A 22,325-nucleotide genomic window follows, 5' to 3' on the forward strand; every position below is an offset into this window, starting at 1 on the left:
ACATTCTTGGGGATGTTTCAACTCTCTTTTAAAACTCCAGAGTCTAGAGTAACTAGATTGGTCTTAGCTATCTTTCTTCTTCCCCCAGCTCATTGCCATTGGCCTGCATTTAATGGGCCACCACAATAGTCAATAAAGTATCTGCTGGACAGGGTCTGAGTGAGTGGTTTGTATTCCAGGCCCATCTGCCAACGAAGTGAGAGGGTTGAAGGCGGGAATGGGGTCTGAGTTCCTTTTCCATCCGACTTAACTTCAGATAGACTCCCACAGGCGTCAATCGAAGCTTTCTTGTCACCATAGCGACGAGTGGGCAAGAAAGCAAAGTTTCCCTTCGGAACTACACCTCCCATCATGCACCCGGGCTCCAGGGTGTCAGGCTCAGCCTGCGGCCTGAGACCCGGGCCGCCCCTCGGGAGCTGGGAGAGGTCTGGAATGAGGAGCAGAACGGAGGGGGCTATCCTTGGTCTTGGCCCACCGCGGAGGTTGCGGCCCCTCATAACTTAGCAGGCTTCTCGGCCCAAGCCTGCCCTCGGCATCGCTACATCGGGCCTAATATGGCCGCTTGTGCTGGGACCTCCCCCGTGCGCAGAGAACCGGGCCGAGGTCCGGAGCCAGGAACTGCTTCCGGCATTCCTCGCGGGCGTGGCGTGGGCTTCCTTCCCCTTACTCCAGGTCCCGCGAGAGGAAGACCGTAGGGCTTTCAGGTGAGACCCGAGGCTCCGCGGGTCGGTGCTCTGGGGGGATCGGGCGGGGTCATCTCCCGCTGTGAGTAGCCGTACTCCCGAGGTAGAGTATGTCGAACGAGGGGCATTGAAAGGATACCCGCTACACGGCTTGCTTTCTAGAGAGCCCCTTGGATTTTCCAGGGAATCCTTTGGAATAGGACATCAGCAGCAGAAGGGATCCAACTGGAGATCTGTGCCTGTTGCTGAGACTTAAAAAACATCAGAGACAGACAGGGCCATCCATCACAGAAGGAGGAAGGACCCCCGACAGACAGCCCTGCGACGGTGTGTGCCCCTTACAAGTTCTTCCGGGGGGAGGGATCTTCGGGAGCTCATCAGTGTTTGTTGATTGACTGATTGCAGGTAGCATGGCTCAGGGCCTGATTGAAGTGGAGCGAAAGTTCGTTCCCGGGCCCAGCACAGAGGAGCGGCTGCAGGAGTTGGGGGGTACCCTGGAGCACCGAGTCACTTTCCGAGACAGCTACTATGACACCCCTGAGCTGAGCCTCATGCGAGCTGATTACTGGCTGCGACAGCGAGAAGGCAGTGGATGGGAGCTCAAATGTCCCGGAGCGGCAGGTGTCTCAGGACCCCACACTGAGTACACGGAACTCACAGCTGAGCCTTCAATTGTGGTCCAGCTGTGTGAGGTGCTGGGGGCTGAGGTCCCGGGGGCTGGGGGCGTGGCTGCTGTGTTGGGCCCCCTGGGGCTGCAGTTAGTAGCTAGTTTTGTGACGAAGCGCAGTGCCTGGAAACTGGTGCTGTCCGGAGCTGACGGAGAGGAGCGGCTGCTCAGGGTGGACCTGGATACAGCTGACTTTGGCTACGCTGTGGGTGAGGTAGAGGCGCTGGTGCACAAGGAGGCTGAAGTCCCAGCTGCCCTGGAGAAGATCCACCACCTCAGCAGCCTGCTTGGTGAGGGAGACAGGCTCTTCTGTCCTTCCCTTGTTCTTCTGAGTGTACCCACTGGGCCAATTGTCGGGGATGTCTCGAGGCTATTTCTTTAAGAGGAATTATTTTAGCAGTTTTCTAGAGGACCCAGTTTGCTCAGGGCTCTATCAAATCTGGTTCATCTTTTGCAGTAGCTGTCTAACCTGCACTGAATCCTTCCGTGTGTCTCTAATCCTCCCCAGCCATTGGCTCATGTCATTCTCATACCTCCAGCCCCTCTAGGTATCCTTCGATTCCATTTGTCAGTTCTCTTCAATCTTTCCATCCATCCTTTCTCCCCTCAACTCCTGTCCTCTGATTTTTATAATGAAATCCTCATTGGTCCTACTGGCTTGAGTAAAAGTCAAGAATGTTGTTCCTATGCGACAGAAAGGGGGCAAACATTAGCAGGTTGGTTCTGTTCCCAGGCTTAGCTCCCCTGTACACAGTTCATCCATGCAAGTACAGGGTTGTGCCTCCCACGGGGCCTTACAGCCCTGGGATGTTGCTCTTGCCTCCTCAGCAAACCTACACTGAGTTCCCTGCTATCGGCCCAGCATGCTGCCAGGCACTAACAATCAGACACTGGCTAATTGTGGCTCCACACCACAGAGGCTGGAATTCTCTGCAAATCCCACCTCATTCATGGTCGTAGCTGCTTCTCCTTTCTACACCCCTTGGTTTCTCTCTGTGTGTGCATCTCTGCATGTGCTTCATTACCAAGCTAATGAGCTTTGGCATGCCTGGAGAGGCTTTAATCTTGATTGGGGGGCAGGAGCAGTAACTGAAATGAGTTGCTATTGAGGCACCCTCTGTCTTCCTAGCGCCTGAGTGCCCTTCGCCACTTCTCCTTGCCAGAGGAGAGGCTCGTGCTTGGCTTCCTAGGCCCACTTCTGCCTCAAGTGGCCCTCTTCGGCCCCGCTTCCCCAGGCCAATCAGGGAGTAGGCTGGTGGGTTAGATAAGCTGGCTGGCTGGCGTTCGGAATCCCAGTGCTGCCTTGGAAACAACTTGGGGTCCAGCTGCGTGGGCAGGGAGAGGCACAGTATTTGTGGCTGTCTGGTTCTCTCCTCATTCTCCTTTTGCCTGTAGGTGTGCTGGAGCAGGGGAGGGCACCTGCCAAGCTGATTGTGTACCTGCAGCGCTTCCGGCCCCAGGACTACCAGCGCCTGCTAGAAGTGTACGGCTCCAAAGAGAAGCCTTAGGGGACTGGAGATCTGGATGTGACACGGGGCTGAGAAGCTTCATTCCTGGGCTCACCGTGCCTCTTCCCTTCTGGCTCCCCTTCTCACAGTGACTCCTCTCGCTCCAGCTCTGCCTGTTCCTTCACCCTACCCTCCGCTATCCTTCCTGGAGCCTTCCTGGCTGCCTCCTCTCCCTCATCCGTCAGATGCAATCTGTGGGCCGCCCCTCTCCCCTGGCCGCTAAGCAGCCTCCATTGATTTCCGCTCGTGTTTATAGGATTTCCACTTAGCCGTGATCAGTAGTTAAGCACAGGAAAATCCCTTGCCACCCCCCTCCCTTGGTCGATGCCATTGATTCTGCCAGCGGCTCCTAAACTGCCTTACAGCTGAGTTAGAGAGGAGGGGAGGCAGCAGGGATTTCCCTGCCCGGGGCTACAGGGAACAGCAGCAGCTTGGGGAAGCTGGTGAGGATTCCTGTTAGAGATCTAAAACTTCTGGTTTGACGTTGCCCCTATGCCCTGCCCTGGCCTAGAGAGTAGAGTGCCTCCTGTGGAGGTTTAGGGGCACATCTGCTCCCCAGCCAGAAAGGGGGTAGAAGGAAAACCTTCCTTTGTTGAAACCAGTTCCAAAAGCTTAGGGCAAGATACCTACTTTCTGTGCAAGAAGGCTCTTCCCTGTTATTCCCATACATTTTCTACCTCAAATATGGCTTTGCCCCCTAGGGCTTTATTGGCTTTCATCATTTGTGGGGTTCCCCCCACCCCAGTTTCTGCAGCAGCAAGGACAGGACCAGAGTGCCACCTGCTGGTCACCCTCAGATATGGATCCAAGTAGCTCCTGATTTGGGGGCACAGGAGGAGTTCAGGCTTTGAGTGGAGGCTGAGTTATTGCCATGTCTCCACGGGCAAGTTGTTCACCTCAAAGATTTCCTGTACCGACTGGCCAAAGTGGTCGTAGGTGAGGCGCAACTTCAGCCGCAAGGGGGCCTAGGAATAGGAGAGCGAAGACCAGGGTAAGCACAGATGACTCCTCCCTGCCCTAGGTCTTAGCCTCGAGAGGCTCCTGGAGCTCACCTTGTTAGGATTGAGGATTCTGAGCAGCTGGGTCATGGGAGGGCCACCTTGGGCTGGAACAGTGTCTCCACTGGGGGCCTGTAGCTGCAGCTGGAAACTCTGAACACAGGAGGTTGGACAGAGCACACAGTAAGGCAGCTGGCTGGCTCAGGCAACCACTCCACACCCAGTAGTTTTACACCCTCTTCCCGCGACTCCCCAAGTGCCTGTCTCTGCAGTCGCTCCCTTCTCATCTCACCCTCCCTCCACCCCCAGTGCCTCCTCTACTTAGTGGCTTTTTCTCCTGGAGTATCCAGGCTACCTCTGAGTCCTGGTCTTCTACAAACCTTAGGCACAGCCGCCTGGCAGATGAAGTGGGTGACGTCACCCCCTGAGGTGTTGGTGGCAGTGACAGTGATTAACAGCAAAGTAGGGGTTCCAGGGGGTCGAACAAAAGAAAGATTCAGCTGAAGTCCTTCACGCTCAAATACTTTGAGATTTGGGATGGGAGCTACAGTAGGGAGAGAGAAGTGACTCTGTATATGGGCTGAAGATAACAGTTCATTCATTCATGCAAGAAAAATTAAATGAGCACCCACTGGGTGCAGGGAACTGCTCCAGATGCTAATGATCGAGTGGACAAGAAGATGAGGTCCCCAGTGGAGCTCACAGCTTAGGAGAGAAAAACAATAAACAAGGAAACAATCACACTCTGTAACTGGTGCTCTCAAGGAAATAACCTGTGGGGGGAACTAACTTAAGCAGGAGAGGGAGGGGAAGCATCTGACACTTTAGCTGAGGCTGAAGATGGAGAATGAGCCAGTTATTTTAATGTGCTGGGGAAAGAACATTCCATGTGAAAAGAATATGAACACCAAGGGCTTGAGTTGAGAGGGGCCAGTGGAGCGGGCAGTGGGAAAGCCTGTGAGGTGGGCAGGGAGGAAGCAGGACCCCGGGCCAAAGACATTGGAGGGTATCCAGGAGGGGACTGTATGATCTAATGAATCCTTTTACTAAGATGGGGATGTGATGGGAGCACACAGCAGGGACAAGGGAATCAGAATCTCGGTCCTCAGCTTAGAAGGGGAAGCACCTATTTCCACCGCCCCTTCTTTAAGACATCTCCCCTTTGCTGAGGCTTACCAGGGGGTCGGGGAGCGCACGGAAGGTCAAGGAGGTGTATCAAAGTGTCTCCTGGGGTGGGATCCAGAGGGGGAGGGTGCTGGGCATTCTCAGAAGGGCCATCCAGGAGATCTAACAGATCCAAGAGCTTTGAGGCCTGGAGAGAGGGCAGAAGGGTCAGGGCTCGGTATGGAAGCTGGACCATGCTCTTCCCCCAGGGCTCCCCTGGCTTCTCACCTGGGTCTCTGTGGGGAGAGGGGCTGCTTCCGAAAGCTGGGCTACTTCTTTGCTTTCCTTTGCTTCCTCATCAACCTGAGGGCCACCCCGCTCCACAAGAGGCATCTTTTCCAGGACGGCAGCCCTGAGAGGAAGAACGCAGGTGTACCCCTCTGGGTAGACCCTGGGGTTTTCACAAGAGATATGTGGGAGGAGGGGTAAGAATATGAGAGACCTGGGCTCATGGCGGGTCAGACGTACCCCTGTGATTTCCTAAGACGGAACAGTTTTACTGGCTTTCAGATGAACAAGGAGGGTGGGAAGCCCATTTAGCGTCCATGAACTGTGGGCGGGCACAGGTAAGGCTGCGACCCCTGCACCCAGAAATGGACATAGGGAGCGAGCTGGGGGTTGGGTCCCACACCGTCAGCGGCGCACCTCAAGTGGTCGTACTTCCGGAAGAGGGCGTTGTACTCCACTGCCCGCTGCTGCAGCTCCACGTTCTGGCAGCTCCCGTAGATGGACATCACCTGGCAGATGCGGCTGGGCCACAGGATGGTCTGTGACTGGGACTGGCCATCTGCCCTGCCCTTCACCTCTAGGATGCAGCAGGGAAGGAAGAGGCCCCCACAGAGCAGGGAGAGACCCACGATACTTGGCTCAAAAGGACCCAAGGACAAGGGGCTTGGGATGGAGATGCAGGAAACTCAGAAACTGGGGGCCATAGTGAAGGGACATCTCTCGCTGGAGGTACCAAGAAAAGGCTCTGTGGGAGGGGCCGGGACCCAGTCTTACTTGTTGTCCCCATGGAGCCGGGTGCTGAGCTTCATGAGGGCCGTGAGGGCATATCCCCTGGTGGCTGGCAGGGACATCTGGGACTGCAGCACCCTTTCCAGTAGTGCCAATACCTCCTCTTTCTCCACCTTCCAGGGGGCACACAGAGAGTAATCCTGGGGCTGGCTTTGACTCCCCTCACACGTCCCTCCTCAGTGTACCCCCAACGCAGGACCCACCTGCAGGGGCTCAGTTTCCTCACAGGTCCCCTCCAGCAGGAGGTCTCCGTATTCCCCGATGCACCAGGCTGCCACCTGCACCAGTGGTTGCTGTGGGGGATGAGAAACATGCTGGGCCATGCTGACCCATGAGAAACATGGGTCCCTTCCTCACTTCCAGACCCCGTGACATCCCTTTAGGCAGTGCAGAGATAGTGGAGTTTGCAGGGGTGGGGAAAGGGAAGGCCCTTGGCACAGGGAGCAGTTATGAGCAGTTGTGTTAGTTCCGGGCTCTGTCCTGGCTCCTGGGCTTCCTCTGCTCTCTAGTGGCCAAGTATAAGAACAACATGGCGTACAACAGATCTCATGATTATACTAAGTGAAATAAGCCAGAGAAAGACAAACGGTATGATATCTGTGAGGAATCTAAAAGATATTACAAATGAATCCAAACACAAAACAGAAACACTCACAGAAATAGAAAACAAACATTGTTACCAATGGGGCAAGGGATGGGAAGGATAAATTAGGAGTATGGAGATAAACTGATACAAACTACTATATATAAAATAAATATGCAAGGGTTTACTGTATAGCACGGGGAACTACATTCAATATCTTGTTATAATCTATAATGGAAAATAATCTTGGGACTTCCCTGTCAGTTCAGTCATTAAGACTTTGCCTTCCAATGCAGAGGGTATGTGTTTGATTCCTGGTTGGGGAGCTCAGATCCCACATACCTCAGGGCCAAAAAAAAAAATATATATATATAAAACAGAAGCAATATTGCAACAAATTCAATAAAGATTTTTAAAAAATGATCCACATGAGAAAAATAATCATCTTATAACTGGATCCCTTTGTTGTACGCCTGAAACTAACACAGTATTGTAAATCAATTGTTTCAGTTTTTAAAAGTACTGTAGGATAAAATTCAGAAAGAAATACCAAAAACAAAACAACCCCGCCCCCCTCCCATGGCCTAACCACAAGGGGTGCAATGAGGATGAAGTGACGGGGTCCTCCCTTGAGGAAGGGGTAGGTGGTTTCTGCTAGACTACTAAAGTAATATGGAAAGCGGTATTGGCGTATTGGTTATTGGCTGGCATCTGTGAATTCACTCAGCATTCAAGGTAGTAATAAGAACTAATACATGCAAAAAGAGCTTTTATCTATATCCTGTTTGATCAAGACAGCTCTGGGTGGTAGGCAGGGTAGAATGCTGAGTAGACCTGGTATGAAGAAAGTTCAATGAGTCATCTGTGGTTGCACAGACAGTAAGTAACAGAACCAGGACAGAAGTCCAGGTGTTCTAACTATAAGCAGGGCTCTGTCCTTCAGTGACTCCTCTACTAAGTAGAAAGCTGTGAGGATAAAAAAGAGAGTGAGACAGAGCTGTGACTCTAGGGGAAAAACAGTTGGGAATCTGGTGTATGGAGCAGGTAGCCCAGGAAGGGATGAGGCGGGTGGACAGCCCTGCGCCTGGTGGAAGGAGCGGTACCTGGGAGATGTCCTCAGCCAGGGCGCTGTAGAGGCGGCGCACAGAGTAGGCGTGGAGCTCCTGGGCGCCCCCAATCAGCTGGATCAGGTTGGCCACTGCATCATCGCGCACATAGGTGCCTGCCTGGAGGAGTGAATGTGGCTTGGTCAGCGTGATGAACCCTGCCCGCTCCCACCCAGCTCTCAGCCCAGCCCCTGCCTCACCGTCGTCAGCACACGGAGGATGGTATCTATGTGCCACCGCTTGGTTGGGGCGAACCTAGGGGACATCATGGCTCTTCAGTCCTGGCGATGACCCTCCCTGGATTCCACCCTCTCTACCTCCTGGGCACCCATCCCCTCACCTCTCTGCTGCCAGTAGGATGCCAGAGGCACAGTCAGCCCGTAGATCAGGGGGGCAGGACTCCAGAAAGCCCTGCAGCTCCTGGGTCATGGCTCGTACGTTAGAGCTATTCACCAGGGCCAGGCTCAGTTCCAGGGCCCGCCTGGAGAAGAAACGTGTGTTTAGACAAGGTCTCCCAGGTCACCCCATGACATTCCTTGGGGCTCCCCTTTCCCAAGCACCTGTCTCCTTAGTCCCCTTTCTCCAGCTGCTAAGCTGGCCCGGTGCCTGGGCCCTCTACTCTTTGCTATGGTTCCTCTGCCCTGCTTACCGGCTGAGGGAGGCATCAGGTTCCCACAGACATTCCACCACAGTGGGCCGGTGCCGCTGCACGGCACTGTGATCAGACTGCACCAGCTTCAGCAAGGACGTCAGCGCCACGTATCTGGTCAGAGCACGAGGGTCCTTAGCATACCCTGGCCGTCAGCCCTCTCCCCACCCGTCCTGCTCTGGTATGGAAATAAGAGGCTGGTGAATCCGGAGATTCTGGAAGAAGGAGGGCAGAGGGTCAAGGGCTCAGTGGCACAGCCCTGCCAGACACCTGGGCCTATTACCTAATGTTCCTGTCACTGTTGAGTAGGAAGCGGCCAAGAATGTTGACAGCTAGAACCTATGGAAGGCAGAGGTTGGGAGTCAGGGAAGGAGCAGCCTGCTCATTCAGCAGTGGGGAGTGCATGGCACAGGGTGCCCAGGGTGGGGAGGAGAAACTGGAGAACAGGACCTGTCTCCCTGGCTGGAGTGGGTGGGAGGGGCCCAGGGGAGGGGCCTCGGGGACGGTACCCTTAGGCCCGCGGCAGAGCGGATGTCCATGATGGTCAACACTGTCTCAAACAGCACCGCGTTGCCCGCGTTTCGGCTGGTGTCCGTGTTTGTGGCTACCTGCGTGGATGGGAGAGAAGCTCTAAGGGGCTCCATCCTTTCCTCATGTCATCCCTCAAACAGCTTACAAAAGTCTATCCATCCCCTCCACCCCCACCTCCCCCCAACTATGTGCCAGGGACTACTGCACTGCAACAGACTGTGTCCCTGACCTCAGGAGAGATCACAGTCCAGAAAGAAATGGAGACACGATCATCTGGCCACTGCATGGGGAGTGGTCATGGGAGGGACGCCCAGGCCAGTGGGATCACAGAGCAATACCCATAACCCAGGCCCCCACCCCAACCTGGGCCAGCAAGTCATTCATGGTCTCACTGCTCTCCTCGTGGTTCCGGCCCAAAATCCGAAGCAGACGAAGTATCTGGACCTGAAATTGGGTTAAATAAAAGTTGGGCGTAAGGGGCTGAGGATAGAAATCCAACGTTGAGAGCGCTGTGAGGGGTCTGGCTGGCTCCCAACGGTCTCCTTGCACTCCCTCCTCCCAGCCTCCTCTGTCCCCTTGGGCCCTGGGAGGGTTCAGAGATGAGTGAGGCCAGGAGATCTGGGGACAGTCTTTTGAAAAAAAAAATTGTTACCAAGTTGGACTTTCTAGTTTTCAGGCACTCCCCCTCCCCACACTGGACCTGGGATGAGCTGGTGCCTGCTACCCTCCTGCCCAAGTTATTGATGAACCAAAGTATTGTCTTGGAGGGGACCACTGGCCATGGGCTGCCTAAGCTTTTTGTTCCAGGGATGCAGCAGGGAAGGATCAGCCCACCTGCAGGAATGGGTCGCTGACTCCAGACACGCTGTGTTCTGCGGAGCATCCTGTCATCACCAGAGTCCGGAGGGTGTGCACCAGCTGGGGTACCACCTGAAGGGAGGGCAGAGCCTGACCTGGGCATTCTTCTTAATCCTCTCTCCCTTCAGCCCCCTCCAACCCCACTGCCCTTCTCCTCCTGGCCCGGGGCCCACCCCTTCACCAGCCCACCTTTCGAAAGTGCTGGAGGGCTGCAGGGCTTCGTTCGCAGAGCTCGGTGATCAGCGTGACAGTGCCCAGCAGGATGCCTGGGTCAGGGTGAGGGAGCGAATGGTGGACAGAGCGCAGGGGAGTCTACTGTGTGCGTGTTTGCATGCACATGCTGCCCTTCACCTAGGAGCTACTGTTCCTGTCCTAGGGCTCCCTGCTGCCCACAGCCAGAGCTGAGGCAGTGGACGAGGAGCCCCGTGGCCTTACCATGGTGGCGTTCATGAAGCAGCTGGGCACAGGGTGGGAGGAAGATGTCAGAGAGTTCAGGGACCTTCCGGATCATGTGTACTGCAGTCAGAACAGCCTGCAGAGGTCAGGGGGCTCAGAGAGGGCGGGGGTCTGCCAGGATGGAATCCCCCACCTCTATCATGTGGCAGACAGGACAGTTTGTGCAGGAGCAAGAGCCTAGAACCTGCTGTCTCACCTTCTTGCGCACATAGGGGCTGGGCTGCAGGAGCAGCTTCTCCACCTCCGGGGCCAAGTCCCGGCACATCTCAGCAGAACCCATGGCGCTCAGTGTGCACAAGGCTAGGCCTTGGACAGCCTCAATCCCCTGGCTCAGGTCACTGCAGAGTTTGGGGAGGACAGTCAGTCAAGCCTCTGAGAAGTCCAGTCCTCCAGTACCTACAGCAGGCAAACCCCTGGGATTTCCCAGTTCCCCACTCTCCCATCTCCCTGATTCCAAGTGCTTCCCAGAACCCTCTCACTTCTTGATGCTGTTGGTAATGAGCAGGTGGGCATCCTGCCTCTCATCCAGTAGAAGCATGGCCCCCAGGTAGCCCACCCTCTTGTCTGTGAACCTGGGGGAGGCGATCAGTTTCAGGCACTCCATCTACAGGGAAGCGGGCAGACCAGGAAGGGGTAGGGGTGAAACCGGAGGCACTAGCGTGGCTTTTCTTTCTCCTTTACACCAGATTAACCTGTGGGGGCAGCATACCCCAGGACCGCCCCGTTCAACAAGAATAGAGGTTTAGGAGATTTAGTTTCAAGGAAACGGAAGATTGGGAGAGAAGAGCAGGGGCCTTGAATGGCGCTGGCCAGAGAATGAGGGGTTCAGTCCATCTGATGACCAGTTGGGGTTGTAAGGGCAAGGAGATCTGCGGTACACCCTGTGAGGGCCCAGCAACTCCGCAGAATAAAGAAATCGAGAAACAAGTGAGGGGGGTGTTCGCTACCGTGCCCCACTAGCTTCTCTCATCAAACTCGGACGGGAGGCGTCCACGCCCAGTACCTGTCCAAAGTGGGCGGGGTAGCCTAACATGTGGACGTAGAGCAGTTTGGCCAGCTGGCGGTGGCTGTGCAGAGGGTCCCCATCGCGGAAGGAGGCCCGGATGTGGGCGCACTCTTTCTGGATCACCTCCCGCTCCTGGGCCTGGGTCTTGGCCCCACGAATCTCCTGGATTAGATCCTGAAGCTTCAGCGAGGACGCCACCATCCTGGCGGGCAGAGCCCGGAAACGGAGAGGGCCTTAACCCTCTGGCAGTAAGCATCCGGCCTTTTCTGCACAGGCTTGCAATAAACCAGATTCCTGAGGGTCCGGGTCCCAAGACACCCTAAAACTGATTTCTGTCACCAAATCCCGCCCGAGACCTCCATTACGCATGCGTCCTCGCCCCACCCCCGCACCCGTCGCTACCGAGCCTGCGCTGGAACCCCGCCTATTTCTCCCCCAAAGGCGGGTCTCCACCTGGCTTCCCATCCCTAGTTCAATTATTCCCTTCCTTCTAGAGCCCGGCGCTGTTTCTTTCGCAGAGACCCCGGTCCCCTTCTCAGGCGGTGTCAGCTTCCCCACACCAGGACGCCAGCCTCACCTGGCTTCAGTCTCAACTCCGCGGCTCTCCCCCCAGCGCTTCCTGGTCCAAGCCCCGAGGAAGGTCCGGGCTTGGTCTGATCCTTCCGTCTCCCCGCCCCTATTGTGGGACCCCGCCCCTCCTGGGCCGCCCTGCAGAGCAATCTTGAATCCTCTGACCTCAGGCCTTTGTGATTTAGAGTTTAAGGGAAGGATCTTTTTAACTACTTCGAGGCGGCGAGACTGTCTAACAGGCCTGGGACTTCCCAAGAGGGCTCCTTCACTGGAGAGCTTCTGAGAGCTTGGGTTTGAATCCATCGCACCCAAAGGAGAGGACAATTCCCCCCCCTTTTTTTGAACTTTTTTATTAATATATTTTTTTTGGTTAAATTTCTTTGTTTTTTTTTTCCTGCAAGACTTGGTGTTGGCGGCACTGTTGTAGTTTAACGTCAATCCCAAATTCCATGAAATAGAAATCAGAAGTAAAGGTTGAGAGGGGAGGAAGGAGGGAGGCAGGCCAAGGAGTAAACAGAGTTTGACTAGAAAAAAAAGAGTTTGTGTGTGGTGGGCATTCCCAGGCAAGGCCATTCCTTGAGGGAGGGGGTTGGCAGGCAGCTTGCCTCTGCCTCATGCAGGGGAGGGAGGAAAGATCCCCTGGGGACCCTCAAGCCCCCTCTTCCTAGGGCTTCCTGTCCCCAGGGGAAAAGCTAGTACCAGGGATCAGCCACAACCTCCAACAGAGCTCTCTACCCACCTCTCACCCGGGTTTGGCTCTCACCTCTCTGCTCTGCCTGGAAAGTGTGTGAGAGATTGGCTTCCTCGATCCCCTCCTTCCTGTTTTTTTCCATTTCACAAGATTCTGATATGATGGAGGAAGGGATCTAACCCACTTAGAGACTACTGACCAGCTTCTCCTGCCCTGTGAGTTCCTATTTTCTTGTGTGGTTCCTTTTCCAGAGCTGCCTCCCCTGCCACCACTGCCAGAGTTGGGGAGTGGGGTCCTTGCTCAGGTGCCCCTAACCCTCTGCAGTAGAAATGTCTTCTTCAGGTCCCTTAGGAATTTAATCAAAGGCCACACGTGAGTCCAGACCAACCAAATAAACTTTTAGGGGGAGAGAGAAAGGTGGGAGAGGTCAGCAGGTGGGCTTGGCTGCATGGGGCATTATCTTTCCTTTACACATTGCTTTTGACATGGCATGCCACCCTAGGGGGTTGGGTGAGGGGCTGGCTGTTGGGGAAAGAAAGAGGGAGAAGATGCTGGGGAGCTGTTCTACTTTTCATTTCCCTTATCTCCTTCAGGGAAGGATGGAGTTTGGTAAGAACCTAGCTCAGTGCTTGGAGGTGAGATAGGCTCCTCCGAGGTCAGAGATGGAGGCTGCACCCCTTCCAGATTTGTCACTAGGCCTCAGAGGGACACCTGGCTCCTTGGGTCGGGGAGTCCTAGCAGCACGGCCAGCGCCTTGCCCAGTCGATGGTCTTCTCCAGTATCAAGTGTACCCCTTCCCCATGTTCCTTCCTTTCCACTTAGCTTCCAGGAGACTCCTCAGGACACCAAACCCCCACCCTCATCCAAGTTCAGGTCTAAAGAAAAGGCAGGGAGGGTGTGGGGGCAATGGTCTGACTTAGAATTGTGTGTCTCAGAGAAGAGACTCTGAGCGAGAAAAGCCCTTCGTATGTAAACAATCTAGAGAGAGAAGGGTTGGGTAGGGAAGGGAGCGGGAAAGACAGAGACAGAGCCAGAGGGAATGAGAGAATCTAAAAGGAGAGAGGGAAAGAAAAAGCAAGAGATAAAACCAGAGAGGGACAGAAAAGAAAGAGAAGGGAGAAGAGAAAGAAAGACAGGAGAAAAAAACAACCAGGGGGAAGGAAAGAGAAAAAAGGCAGGTCAGAGGAGTGAAGAGGCAGCGACCAAAGCCGGAACTAGGCCAGGCAGGTGCCTCAGGTGAGGAGCTGGGAGAACAGGAACGCCAGGCTGAGGTCCAGGAGGGCCACGGCTCCCACCACCAGCGGGTTGGCAGCTCCCTAGAGAGATGGGGGAAAGGCAGTCTCAGTGCCTGAGGACCAGGCACTACGAGTCCCACCTCCTGCCTTGGCTGAGGTGGCAAAGCAGAAGGGTCCCAGACACCCTTCCTCAGAGGAGAGCGGGGATATCTCCAACTTTGGCTTTGGATTGCAAAACAGCCCTCTACTCCCAGGCAGAGCCCTGCCTTCCCTCTGGCTCCCTCAAGTGAGCCCATCCCCTGCTCCTCTCCCCTCCCTGCAGCACGTGGCCCAGGCAGAAGGTGCCTGGCCTTAGTAGCAGACGTTGGCAGCAGGCGCCTTTACTGCAGTGAAGCAGAGAGGGATGAAGGGGTGAGGATGTGGTTGCTAGGAAACAGGAGAAGGCCTGGAGTCCAATCAGAGTAGAGGGTTCTAGGGAAACTCCACCCTCCCAGTTTTCTGCCTTCTTCCCTATTTCCCTTCTTCCCTGGAGAGGGAGGGAGAGTCAGGGTAGGGAGGGAACAAGCTTTTCCTTTTTTATTCCTGGGCACCAAAGAGAGAAAGTGTGGAGGTGGGGGTGGGGGTGGAAGTGATATGAAAGGAGAGCACGGGAAGATGTTCTGGCTCTACTGATAATTATTCATTTGTAACCTTGGTGAGTTACTGTAACTGCTCTGGGCCTCAGTTTCTCCATGTGTCAAGTGAAGGAGTTGGAATGTGAAGGTCTTGGAGGTTCCTCCCAGCTTGAAAATTCTCTATTTCTATTTTTTTGAGGCAGGATATAGTCCAAGACTGGGTAGGCAAAAAGAAAGCTAAGTGCAAATCAAAGCCCCACAGGGGATCAGAGAGAGGCCTGGAAGTGATGATAGGCCAAACTTTGAGGGGTAGCAGGGCCAGAAAGGATGGGAGACTCAGAAGGCACAAGGTTGGTGGTGGGGGAGAGTTTCTTACCGGCTGGGCAGGCCTCTCCGTTGCAGCAGCCTCCTCAGCCTCTTCCACCAGGCACCCGGCTTCAGGACCCCTCGAGGACAGGCCCCTCAGGACTGGCAAAGCTGCAGGTTCTGGCTCCGAGCCCCCTGGGGTGCTCAGCTGGGGAAAGGGCTCTTCATCCTCCCCTTCCTCCTCTCGAAGACTTCCAGAACTGTCGCTGCAGCCTCCAAGGAGTGGGGAGCCATCTCTGGGCTCTGGCCCTTGCATCCCAGCCTCATCCTCAGCCTCATAGCCAGCTAGTTCCTCTGCCTGCTCACCCGGGCCCCCCCACTCCTCAGGCCAAGCTTTGGGGCTGGAGAAGGGACCCCGGTCCCCTCCAGAAGGCAGTGGGCTCCGGCAGGTAGGGGGTCGCCAGGGTTGGTGGGAGGAGGCAGGACTGCTGGGCAGTTCAGGGGAGCCCTCTGAGGGGGTCAGTCCATTCTCGTATACCCCAGGGCTGTCCTCATCCAGGGGCTCGGTGTCAGAACCTTCCGAGTCCTGTCTGGGTCTGCGGCCTGGGGTAGGGACAACTATGAATCAGATGTGCTGAACTAGCCTTGGGCTACCAAAGCTACGATTTTATCTCTCTGTCTGGTCACCCCCCAGGACTCTGGTACCCCAACTTTACAGCTTCTTAATGCCAGGTTCCAACCCCCAGTCCTTATTACTCTATTTTTCAAATGCCTACTTTAGTTCTCAAACAACTGGGCTTGGTCCCCACCCTCTGTCCCCTTAGACTCTCATACCCTGGCTTTTCCCATCCCCAGTCCCCTGCAGGGATTCACTGCCCCCTTTTCCAAGCCCAGGTCCCTCCAGCTCCCAGGAAGCCAACCCCCGACCCCGCCTCAGGCTACCCACACCTTACCTGGGGCTTCCAACATTGGCTGCAGATCTTGGGCTATCAGTTTGGCCATTCGAGCTGCCTCCACAGCCTTCTCGGCAACGCTGCTGGCTGCCACTGCCTTGAGAAGGGCGTCTGCTGCCCTGTCGGGTTCCGGGGACAGGGTCTTAATAGACCTACTCCAGTCCCTTGACCCATCTCCCTCCCAACCCACCACCCCCCATGTCACAGCCCCCAGATCTGAGATCACCTCTGGCAGCCTCAAGCTGGCTCACACTCTGCCAGCTGCTCCCCTTCCACGGCCTGGCAGGGCAGCTGGCCTTTGCTTTCCTCTCCAATACCTGGGCTGGGTTTGCTGTCATCACACCTTCCTGTTCTTCTCGCACCCCTCCACCATTTCACCCAATAGTAACACTTCCCTTCCCCCAGCTGCAGGGGCCAGGCCCTCCCTGCTGCCTGCAGCCCTGTAATTCCATTCCTGTCCTGCTCCCTCCCAATGACAAATGAGGCCTCACTCTCTTAGCACCTCTCTGCAGCTCACCTGCTTGGTGCTCAGAAGCTATGCCACTTTGCTGTGTTGATACCTCCTGTGTTATGAGAATTTAAAATCTTTTCTTCAGCTACTTCTGTTATCACATCCTTCTCCCCTGCCCCTGATCACTGTCACTGTCCCTCACCCCATCTCCTCCTTTCTGAGCTCTGGAACTGGGTGGGTCTCCCCTTTCTGCCACTACCTATTCCCTCTCCCTGCTAACATGCATGCTTTCTCACCATTGTGATTATACCTTCTGGGTGAGTGCTTAATCTCCCTTCCACAACCAGCCTTCAACCCTGCCCTGCTCCTTGAGTGTTAGTTGTTCAGTCGTGTCCAACTCTGTGTGATCCCATGGACTGTGGCCCGCCAGGCTTCTCTGTCCATGGGATTTCCCAAGCAAGAATACTGGGTTGGGTAGCCATTTCCTCCTCCTGGGAGTCTTCCCAACCCAGGGATCGAACCCAGGTCTCCTGCACTGCGGGCAGATTCTTTACTATCTGAGCCACCAGGGAAGCCCAGCCTTGCTCCTCAGTTACAGGTAATCTTGAAGCACTATCAATCCCTTCCTCTTTTTTATTTCTCAGTTTTCCATCTGATGTCAGATGTTTCCTCAATTTTCCCCTCCCTTTTACCCTCTGCTGTTATTCATAGATGCCTTATTCATTAATGCATTAGTTCTGTAATCTTGACTGAAGATGGGGTGTAGGATCAGAGGCAGAGGTAATCTTGACTGAAGGACCAGAGGTAAACGTAATCAGATATACTTGCCATGGGCTTGAATGTATCAAGACCTATGACTCCCTCGGGCCTAGGCTTGTTTTATCTGGCCTAGGAAAGTGGTCTGGGTATCAGGGTATGGAGAGGGTCAAGGTGTCCCCTATCATCTTAGGTCTACTTCCTTTTTATATACTGTGGGAGATGTGGTTAGCTTCCTCCCCTCAGACCTGGTCGGTCAAGGACTGTTAGAACCTGCTTGGAGGGATCTCAGATACCCCTCCCTGTTCTTCTGTCTTACAGCTTTCAGGATCTATATGCTTAGCCCTGGTCTGAAACTGAGCTGGTCTCAGAGTTTAAGACAGGGGATTAGGATCACAGTTTGGGGTTGCATTGTGTTCTGTTGGTGGCCAGGAAACTGCAACATTGACAAGGGTCTGTGCTTTTCACTTCGGAGGGTTTGGTTGGTCAGAGCCTAGCCACTAGATCCAGTCTGTGTTCAGGAGTCAGGCCAGGCTCAGGCTACCTGAATGATGTAGTCTATGTGCACCTGCTGCTGAGGCTCTGCTGTTTCCATGGCAACCAGCAGCCAATCAAGTTTTCCAGGCCTGTTGCTGGGGAGATCAACCAGCTTCCTCCTACTGCCTGATCTTTCTGGCTACTGAGACCAGTTTTTCCTGCACATGCCCACTCCCTATCCAGCCTAAAGTGCTCCCTGGTGCTCTGCCCTCCCCCTTCCCTGGCTCAAGGCCCTGGACTCTAACCATCCAGAAACTCACATATATCCACACATAGACATAGACATTCTCTGGTTCAGGCCTCTACTCTGGATATGACCTATTCTCACACACACACACACACACACACACACACACGCACACACACACACTTTACACCCAAGCATATTTGGACATATCTTGACTTTCATCCACTGAAACCCTCTCAAATTTCAAACAAGATCCTTCAACTGTGCCCTCCCCTTTCAAGAAAAAACAATATCTAAAAATTCCTATGTGTAAATTGTATAATTAGGAGCTTATGAACTCATTACAAATAGATTTTTTGGCTTTCTTCAGTCACAAGCCATTAAGCACTTAAAATTAAGCACTTAAAATGAGGCTAGTCCAAATTAAATGTTGTACTCTAAATGCAAAATATATATTAGATTTCAAAGATTTAGGAAAAAAAAGAGGGGGTGATATAAAAATCTCTCCTTAATTATTTCATACTTATTTTAGATTGAAATGATAATATTTTGGATACATTGGTTTAAATAAGATATATTATTTAAATTCATCTTTTTCTTCCTATTTTTTTCATATGGCTACTAGAAGGTTCAAAATTATGTATTAGGCTTACATTATATTCCTACTGGACTGCACTGCTTGAGATAATGAGGTTCCTGATGCATGAAATGTAATCTGATTTACAGAAAGAAAATTTCATTTACAGGCAAGTCTGCTTCCCTCCAACCTTTATCAGTTGGGTTAAGGGAGTCGGAGGAGTCAGAGCTGAGAGGGACTATTTTTTCAGGTGGGTAGATCAGCTGTGGGCTTGCGTGATAACTCAGTTGGTAAAGAATCCGCCTGCAATGCAGGAGACACTGGTTCGATTCCTGGTTCGGGAAGATGCGCTGGAGAAGGGATAAGCTACCCACTCCAATGTTCTTGGGCTTCCCTTGTGGCTCAGCTAGTAAAGAATCCGCCAGCAATGTGGGAGACCTGGGTTCAATCCCTGGGTTGGGAAGATCACCCGGAGAAGGGAAAGACTACCCACTCCAGTATTCTGGCCTGGAGAATTCCATAGACTGTATAGTCATGGGCTCACAAAGAGTCGGACACAACTGAGCGACTTTCACTTTCCAGATCAGCTGTACAAACTAGACCTTCCCCAGGCCTAAGGCTGAAATGTTATCAGACTGTGGGCTGGCTTGGATGTGGTTAGGAATGTACACCTCTTGTCTCTCTGCCTGGGGCTGTTGCTCCCAGCAGCAGAGTCCTGGAGGCTGGATCAGCTACAAGATGAGGAAGACTAGGAACATGTCTGAGTTCCAAGAGGTTTCCTGGGCCGGCACAAGGCAGCGCTCATTGCTACTCCCACACACAACAATGACACACTCCCTACAAAAGACACTGAGACACACTTATAGTCTAACAGGGCTTCCCTCAAATACCCAGCCACCCACAGTTACACCTAAGTCCACCTGTAGCCTCAGATATAAACACAACAAATTCCCAGGGCTACAACTGCCAGGTCCTAGGCCTTGGGTCTTGGTCCCCCTTTAAGCAACGCCCACCGCCCCCCCCCCCAACCCTTCCGTATCCACGGCGTACATTCTCCCCTTAACCCAGCTTCGGGCTCTGCAGTGGGTGCCCACCTGGCAGCGGCGATCTCCTGGCGCTGGCGGGCAGCGCTCACGGCTCGACGAGCACCCTCGACCGCCCTGTCCACCTTCTCCTTGACTTTGCCCCGGCGAAGGGCCAGAGGGAGGAGGCTGCGCACGCGCCCCCCGTGCACTAGCCGGTTGCGCTTGTACTTGCCCTCCTCGCGGGAGCCGTCGGGGCGGGTGGTGCGCCCGTAGCCGTGCCGCCGGTTGCCCAGCCACTCGCCCTCGTAGCGTAGCCCGTTGGAGCGCTGGCTCACGCCGTAGCCGCTGCGCCGGTCGGCGCGCCATTCACCCGCATACACCTCAGTGGCCGAGCCCTCGATGAGGGCAGGCGGCGCTGGGGCCGGGGGCCCGCTGGCCTCGGAGCCCGGGGGTCCCGTGCTGCCCACCTCGCTGCTCACCTCGCTGCGCAGGGAGCCCCGCTTGCTGCCCAAGGAGCTTCGGCGCCCGCCCGCCCGGAGCCCGCTGAGCAGTAGCGAGCGGCGGAAGAACCCGCCGGCCGCGGGGGTGCGCTTTCGGGAGGACGCGCCGTCACCGTCCCCGGGCCCGGCCAGCACGAAGCCTCCCCGGGAGCCAGAGGCCGGGCTGCCTCCTTCGTCGCCGGGCAGGGGCAGGGGCGGGGGCGGCGTCGGGGGGTCACTGTGGCCGGAGTCCAGGGAGGTGCGGCGGGGCGAGCGCAGCAGCGCCGCCTGATGGTAGGGCACACTCTGGCGCACCCCGTAGCCGTGGCGCTTCCCCGCCTGCCACTGGCCCTGGTAGGTGCCTGCGGGGGCGGGGTAGGAGCGGGAGAAAGAGTCAGGACCTGCCGTTCCTTGCACCCCCAGCCCCATGCGCCCCTGGAAGCCTCAGAGTCGGGTGGGAGAGGTGGGGGCAGTTGGCGTGGAGGTCGGGGAGGGGCACTAGGAACTGGGGACTGGCCAGGTTGGGTCACAAGGTGTGGAAGAGCCGAGTGAAGACTCTGCAGGTAGCAGGAGATGCATGGATTAGGGGCGTGAGAGTAGACAGGGGAAAGGGGAAGGGACAGGCAGGCTGGGGTGTGTGAAGGACAGGCAGTCCAGAAGGCGTGAGGGGCAGGGCGACGGGCTGTATAGATGACACATGGCAGGCAAAGAGAACTCTCAGGGCAAGCTGGCCGAGGAGATGTGAAGGGACAGGCAGAGCAGAGGCGTAAGGGTCAGGCAGGTGGAGGGGGGGAATGGGGGGGACTGGCAGACGGGGTGGTGAGGGTCAGAGAGGCGGGATGTGAGGGTCAGGCATACAAGGAAGGGGAGAGGGCAGGCAGATGGGGGAGAGGAAAAAACAGGCAGGGAACAGGCAAATGAGGCGTGTGTGATGATGGGGGGAGAGGGCAGAAATATGGGCGCAGGGGCGCTTATCGATGGGGAAGGAGTGTAGGACGACAGTGGAGCACAGGGGCGTCTGGCTGGGGAAAGCATTAGCGGGGCAGGCCAGCGGGGAGGCGCACGCGGACGAGCAGACAGACAGTGGGCAGGGCCCCGCACCTCCGTCGGAGTAGGTCTCGGTGCCGTAGCCGTCCTGGAAGCCGTCCTTCCAGAGCCCGGCGTAGCGCAGGCCGGACACGCTCTCCCACACGCCGCTGCGCCCCTTCAGCCCGCCCAGCCACTCGCCGCGGTACGTCCAGCGGCTCTTGCGCTCCACGCCCAGCCCTTCGCGCTTGCCCTGCTGCCAGTGGCCCTGGTAGCTGTGTCCGCCGGGCCCCGTGAAGACGCCCAGTGACTCGAAGCCGTGCGCCCAGCAGCCGCTGTATTCGCCCTGGGCGCCGGGCCCCGTGCACACGCCGTAGCCATGTGCCCGCCCCGCCTCCCAGCCCCCCACGTAGCAGCCCCCGTCGTCAAAGTCGAACTTGCCCCCGGGGGACATGCATGTAGTTGGCGCGGCCTCAGCCCCCCGGTGGCTCAGCGCATCCTGGGGCTGGAGAAGCCGGCTGGGGGCCTGGGAGCCGGGCGAGGCCTGGGGGCGGGGGCAGTTAGACCGGGGCCGGGCGGGGGGGCCCCAGCGCGGGCTGGCAGGGCCGGACCCTCATCCTGAGTGGCTGCGGAGAAAGAGGGGGGGAAGTGGCGAGGGAGGCCCCTCCTCTTTGCCCGCCGCTCCCCGGCCCAGTGGCTCCGGGGCACCAGCACCGCCCCCCAACCCCCCACCCTTCGGCAGCATCTTCCAGCAGCTCCTAAGCTTTGGAGGCACAGCGCTCCCCCACCCCTCTTTTCTTATAAAGGGCCGCTCCCAGGGTTTGGGGTCCTCACCCCTAGCGGGAGTCCCACTTTTCCAACCTGGAACCCCAAAGTATCGAGTGTGGATGGCAGTAGGCGGGGGTCCTTAGACGGGGGCTGGGCAGAATCGTAGGCCACCCGCTTCCCTGCCTGCTGTCAGGACCTCTCTGCCCCGGTTCTTTGGCTTCCCTGGCAAGGGTGGGGGTGGTTGAAAATGTACGGGGGAGATCGGAGCAAGGTGGGTAGAGGGTTTGGTGGGGGAGAGGATGGGGCTGGGGGAGGCTCTGCAGGGGAAAGGCAAGGGTAGGGATGGTAGACAGGCAGAAGGGAGGAGGCAGGTTACTCACCATGTGGGCTGGGGCTCAGGCTGCCTCCCAGGCACAGCATCCATGACCGGAGACCTCCACTCCCACCTCGCCCAGACAAGCCAAGCCCCCTCCCCTTCCGGAGAGACTGCTCCAACCCAAAGAGCCAAGGTGGGGGAGCCGCAGGAGAGAGTCCCCTCTCTCCCCAGCTGGAGGAGCAGGCGGTGGAGGGAGGGGGCGCGAGGTAGTGGCAGGGGTAGGGGGAGATGAGAACAGTGTAGGGAAAAAAAAATCTGCCTTGGATGGAGATAAGGAAGAGGAGCTGGGAGCTGGATGGGAAGAAAGAGGGGGCTATCAAGAGGGGGTGTTTTTATTATTTTCTTCTTATGGTTGGGAGAGGGGAAAAAAAATCAAAATTCTGATTCCATCCCAGCACAAATCAATGTTTGCTCCCTCCCAGCATCGCGGGGGAGGCTGGGCCAGGCAGATTTAAAGGGGCAGAGAGAAGAGAGGAGAGGGTGGGGAGAGGAGGAGACCGGGCTGAAGAGGCAGCGGCGGTGTTAGCGTTGGGGGCGGGGCAGGAAAG

At 55.9% G+C, this 22,325-nt stretch overlaps 3 protein-coding genes across 17 annotated transcripts; 1 reads left to right on the forward strand and 2 right to left on the reverse strand.

Moving 5' to 3' along the window:
* Nucleotides 1–670: 670 nt before the first annotated feature.
* On the forward strand, nt 671–4,599 carry THTPA (thiamine triphosphatase). 3 transcript variants are annotated; one of them, XM_086322469.1, is made up of 4 exons: nt 671–786; nt 867–1,010; nt 1,089–1,640; nt 2,746–4,599. In XM_086322469.1, exons 3-4 carry the CDS (start codon nt 1,094–1,096, stop codon nt 2,856–2,858), a joined length of 660 nt encoding a protein of 219 aa, XP_086178595.1. In that variant the 5' UTR covers nt 671–786; nt 867–1,010; nt 1,089–1,093; the 3' UTR covers nt 2,859–4,599. The 3 variants fall into 3 exon arrangements, with proteins under 3 accessions (XP_086178595.1, XP_086178593.1, XP_086178594.1); XM_086322467.1 differs by having other exon boundaries at nt 671–704; XM_086322468.1 differs by lacking the exon at nt 867–1,010 and having other exon boundaries at nt 671–704.
* On the reverse strand, nt 3,542–13,797 carry AP1G2 (adaptor related protein complex 1 subunit gamma 2). Of its 13 annotated transcripts, none has more exons than XR_015135180.1 (22): nt 11,804–13,797; nt 11,224–11,428; nt 10,700–10,824; nt 10,417–10,558; nt 10,200–10,296; nt 9,954–10,030; nt 9,741–9,836; nt 9,270–9,350; nt 8,885–8,983; nt 8,659–8,714; nt 8,376–8,489; nt 8,067–8,207; nt 7,927–7,981; nt 7,724–7,846; nt 6,241–6,330; nt 6,023–6,150; nt 5,489–5,770; nt 5,249–5,372; nt 5,033–5,168; nt 4,237–4,400; nt 3,911–4,009; nt 3,542–3,823 (listed from the first exon to the last, which is right to left on the reverse strand). XR_015135180.1 is itself a non-coding variant. In XM_086322456.1 (22 exons), exons 1-22 carry the CDS (start codon nt 12,367–12,369, stop codon nt 3,722–3,724), a joined length of 2,925 nt encoding a protein of 974 aa, XP_086178582.1. In that variant the 5' UTR covers nt 12,370–13,797; the 3' UTR covers nt 3,542–3,721. The 13 variants fall into 13 exon arrangements, 8 of the variants coding, with proteins under 8 accessions (XP_086178582.1, XP_086178581.1, XP_086178584.1 ...); XR_015135181.1 differs by having other exon boundaries at nt 5,666–5,770; nt 8,376–8,553; XR_015135182.1 differs by having other exon boundaries at nt 8,376–8,553.
* JPH4 (junctophilin 4) lies at nt 12,642–21,243 on the reverse strand. The gene is given in 6 exon segments (XM_086322464.1): nt 12,642–13,803; nt 14,713–15,245; nt 15,596–15,714; nt 19,198–19,969; nt 20,709–21,079; nt 21,081–21,243. Coding segments are annotated over 6 exon segments (1,890 nt in total). The 5' UTR covers nt 21,092–21,243; the 3' UTR covers nt 12,642–13,719.
* Between the last annotated feature and the right edge of the window lie 1,082 nt (nt 21,244–22,325).

Source organism: Bos grunniens, chromosome 10 (assembly GCF_055505025.1).
Source record: "Bos grunniens cultivar Pamir isolate PY7600 chromosome 10, Bosgru_T2T1.0, whole genome shotgun sequence".
Lineage (NCBI taxonomy): Eukaryota > Metazoa > Chordata > Mammalia > Artiodactyla > Bovidae > Bos > Bos grunniens.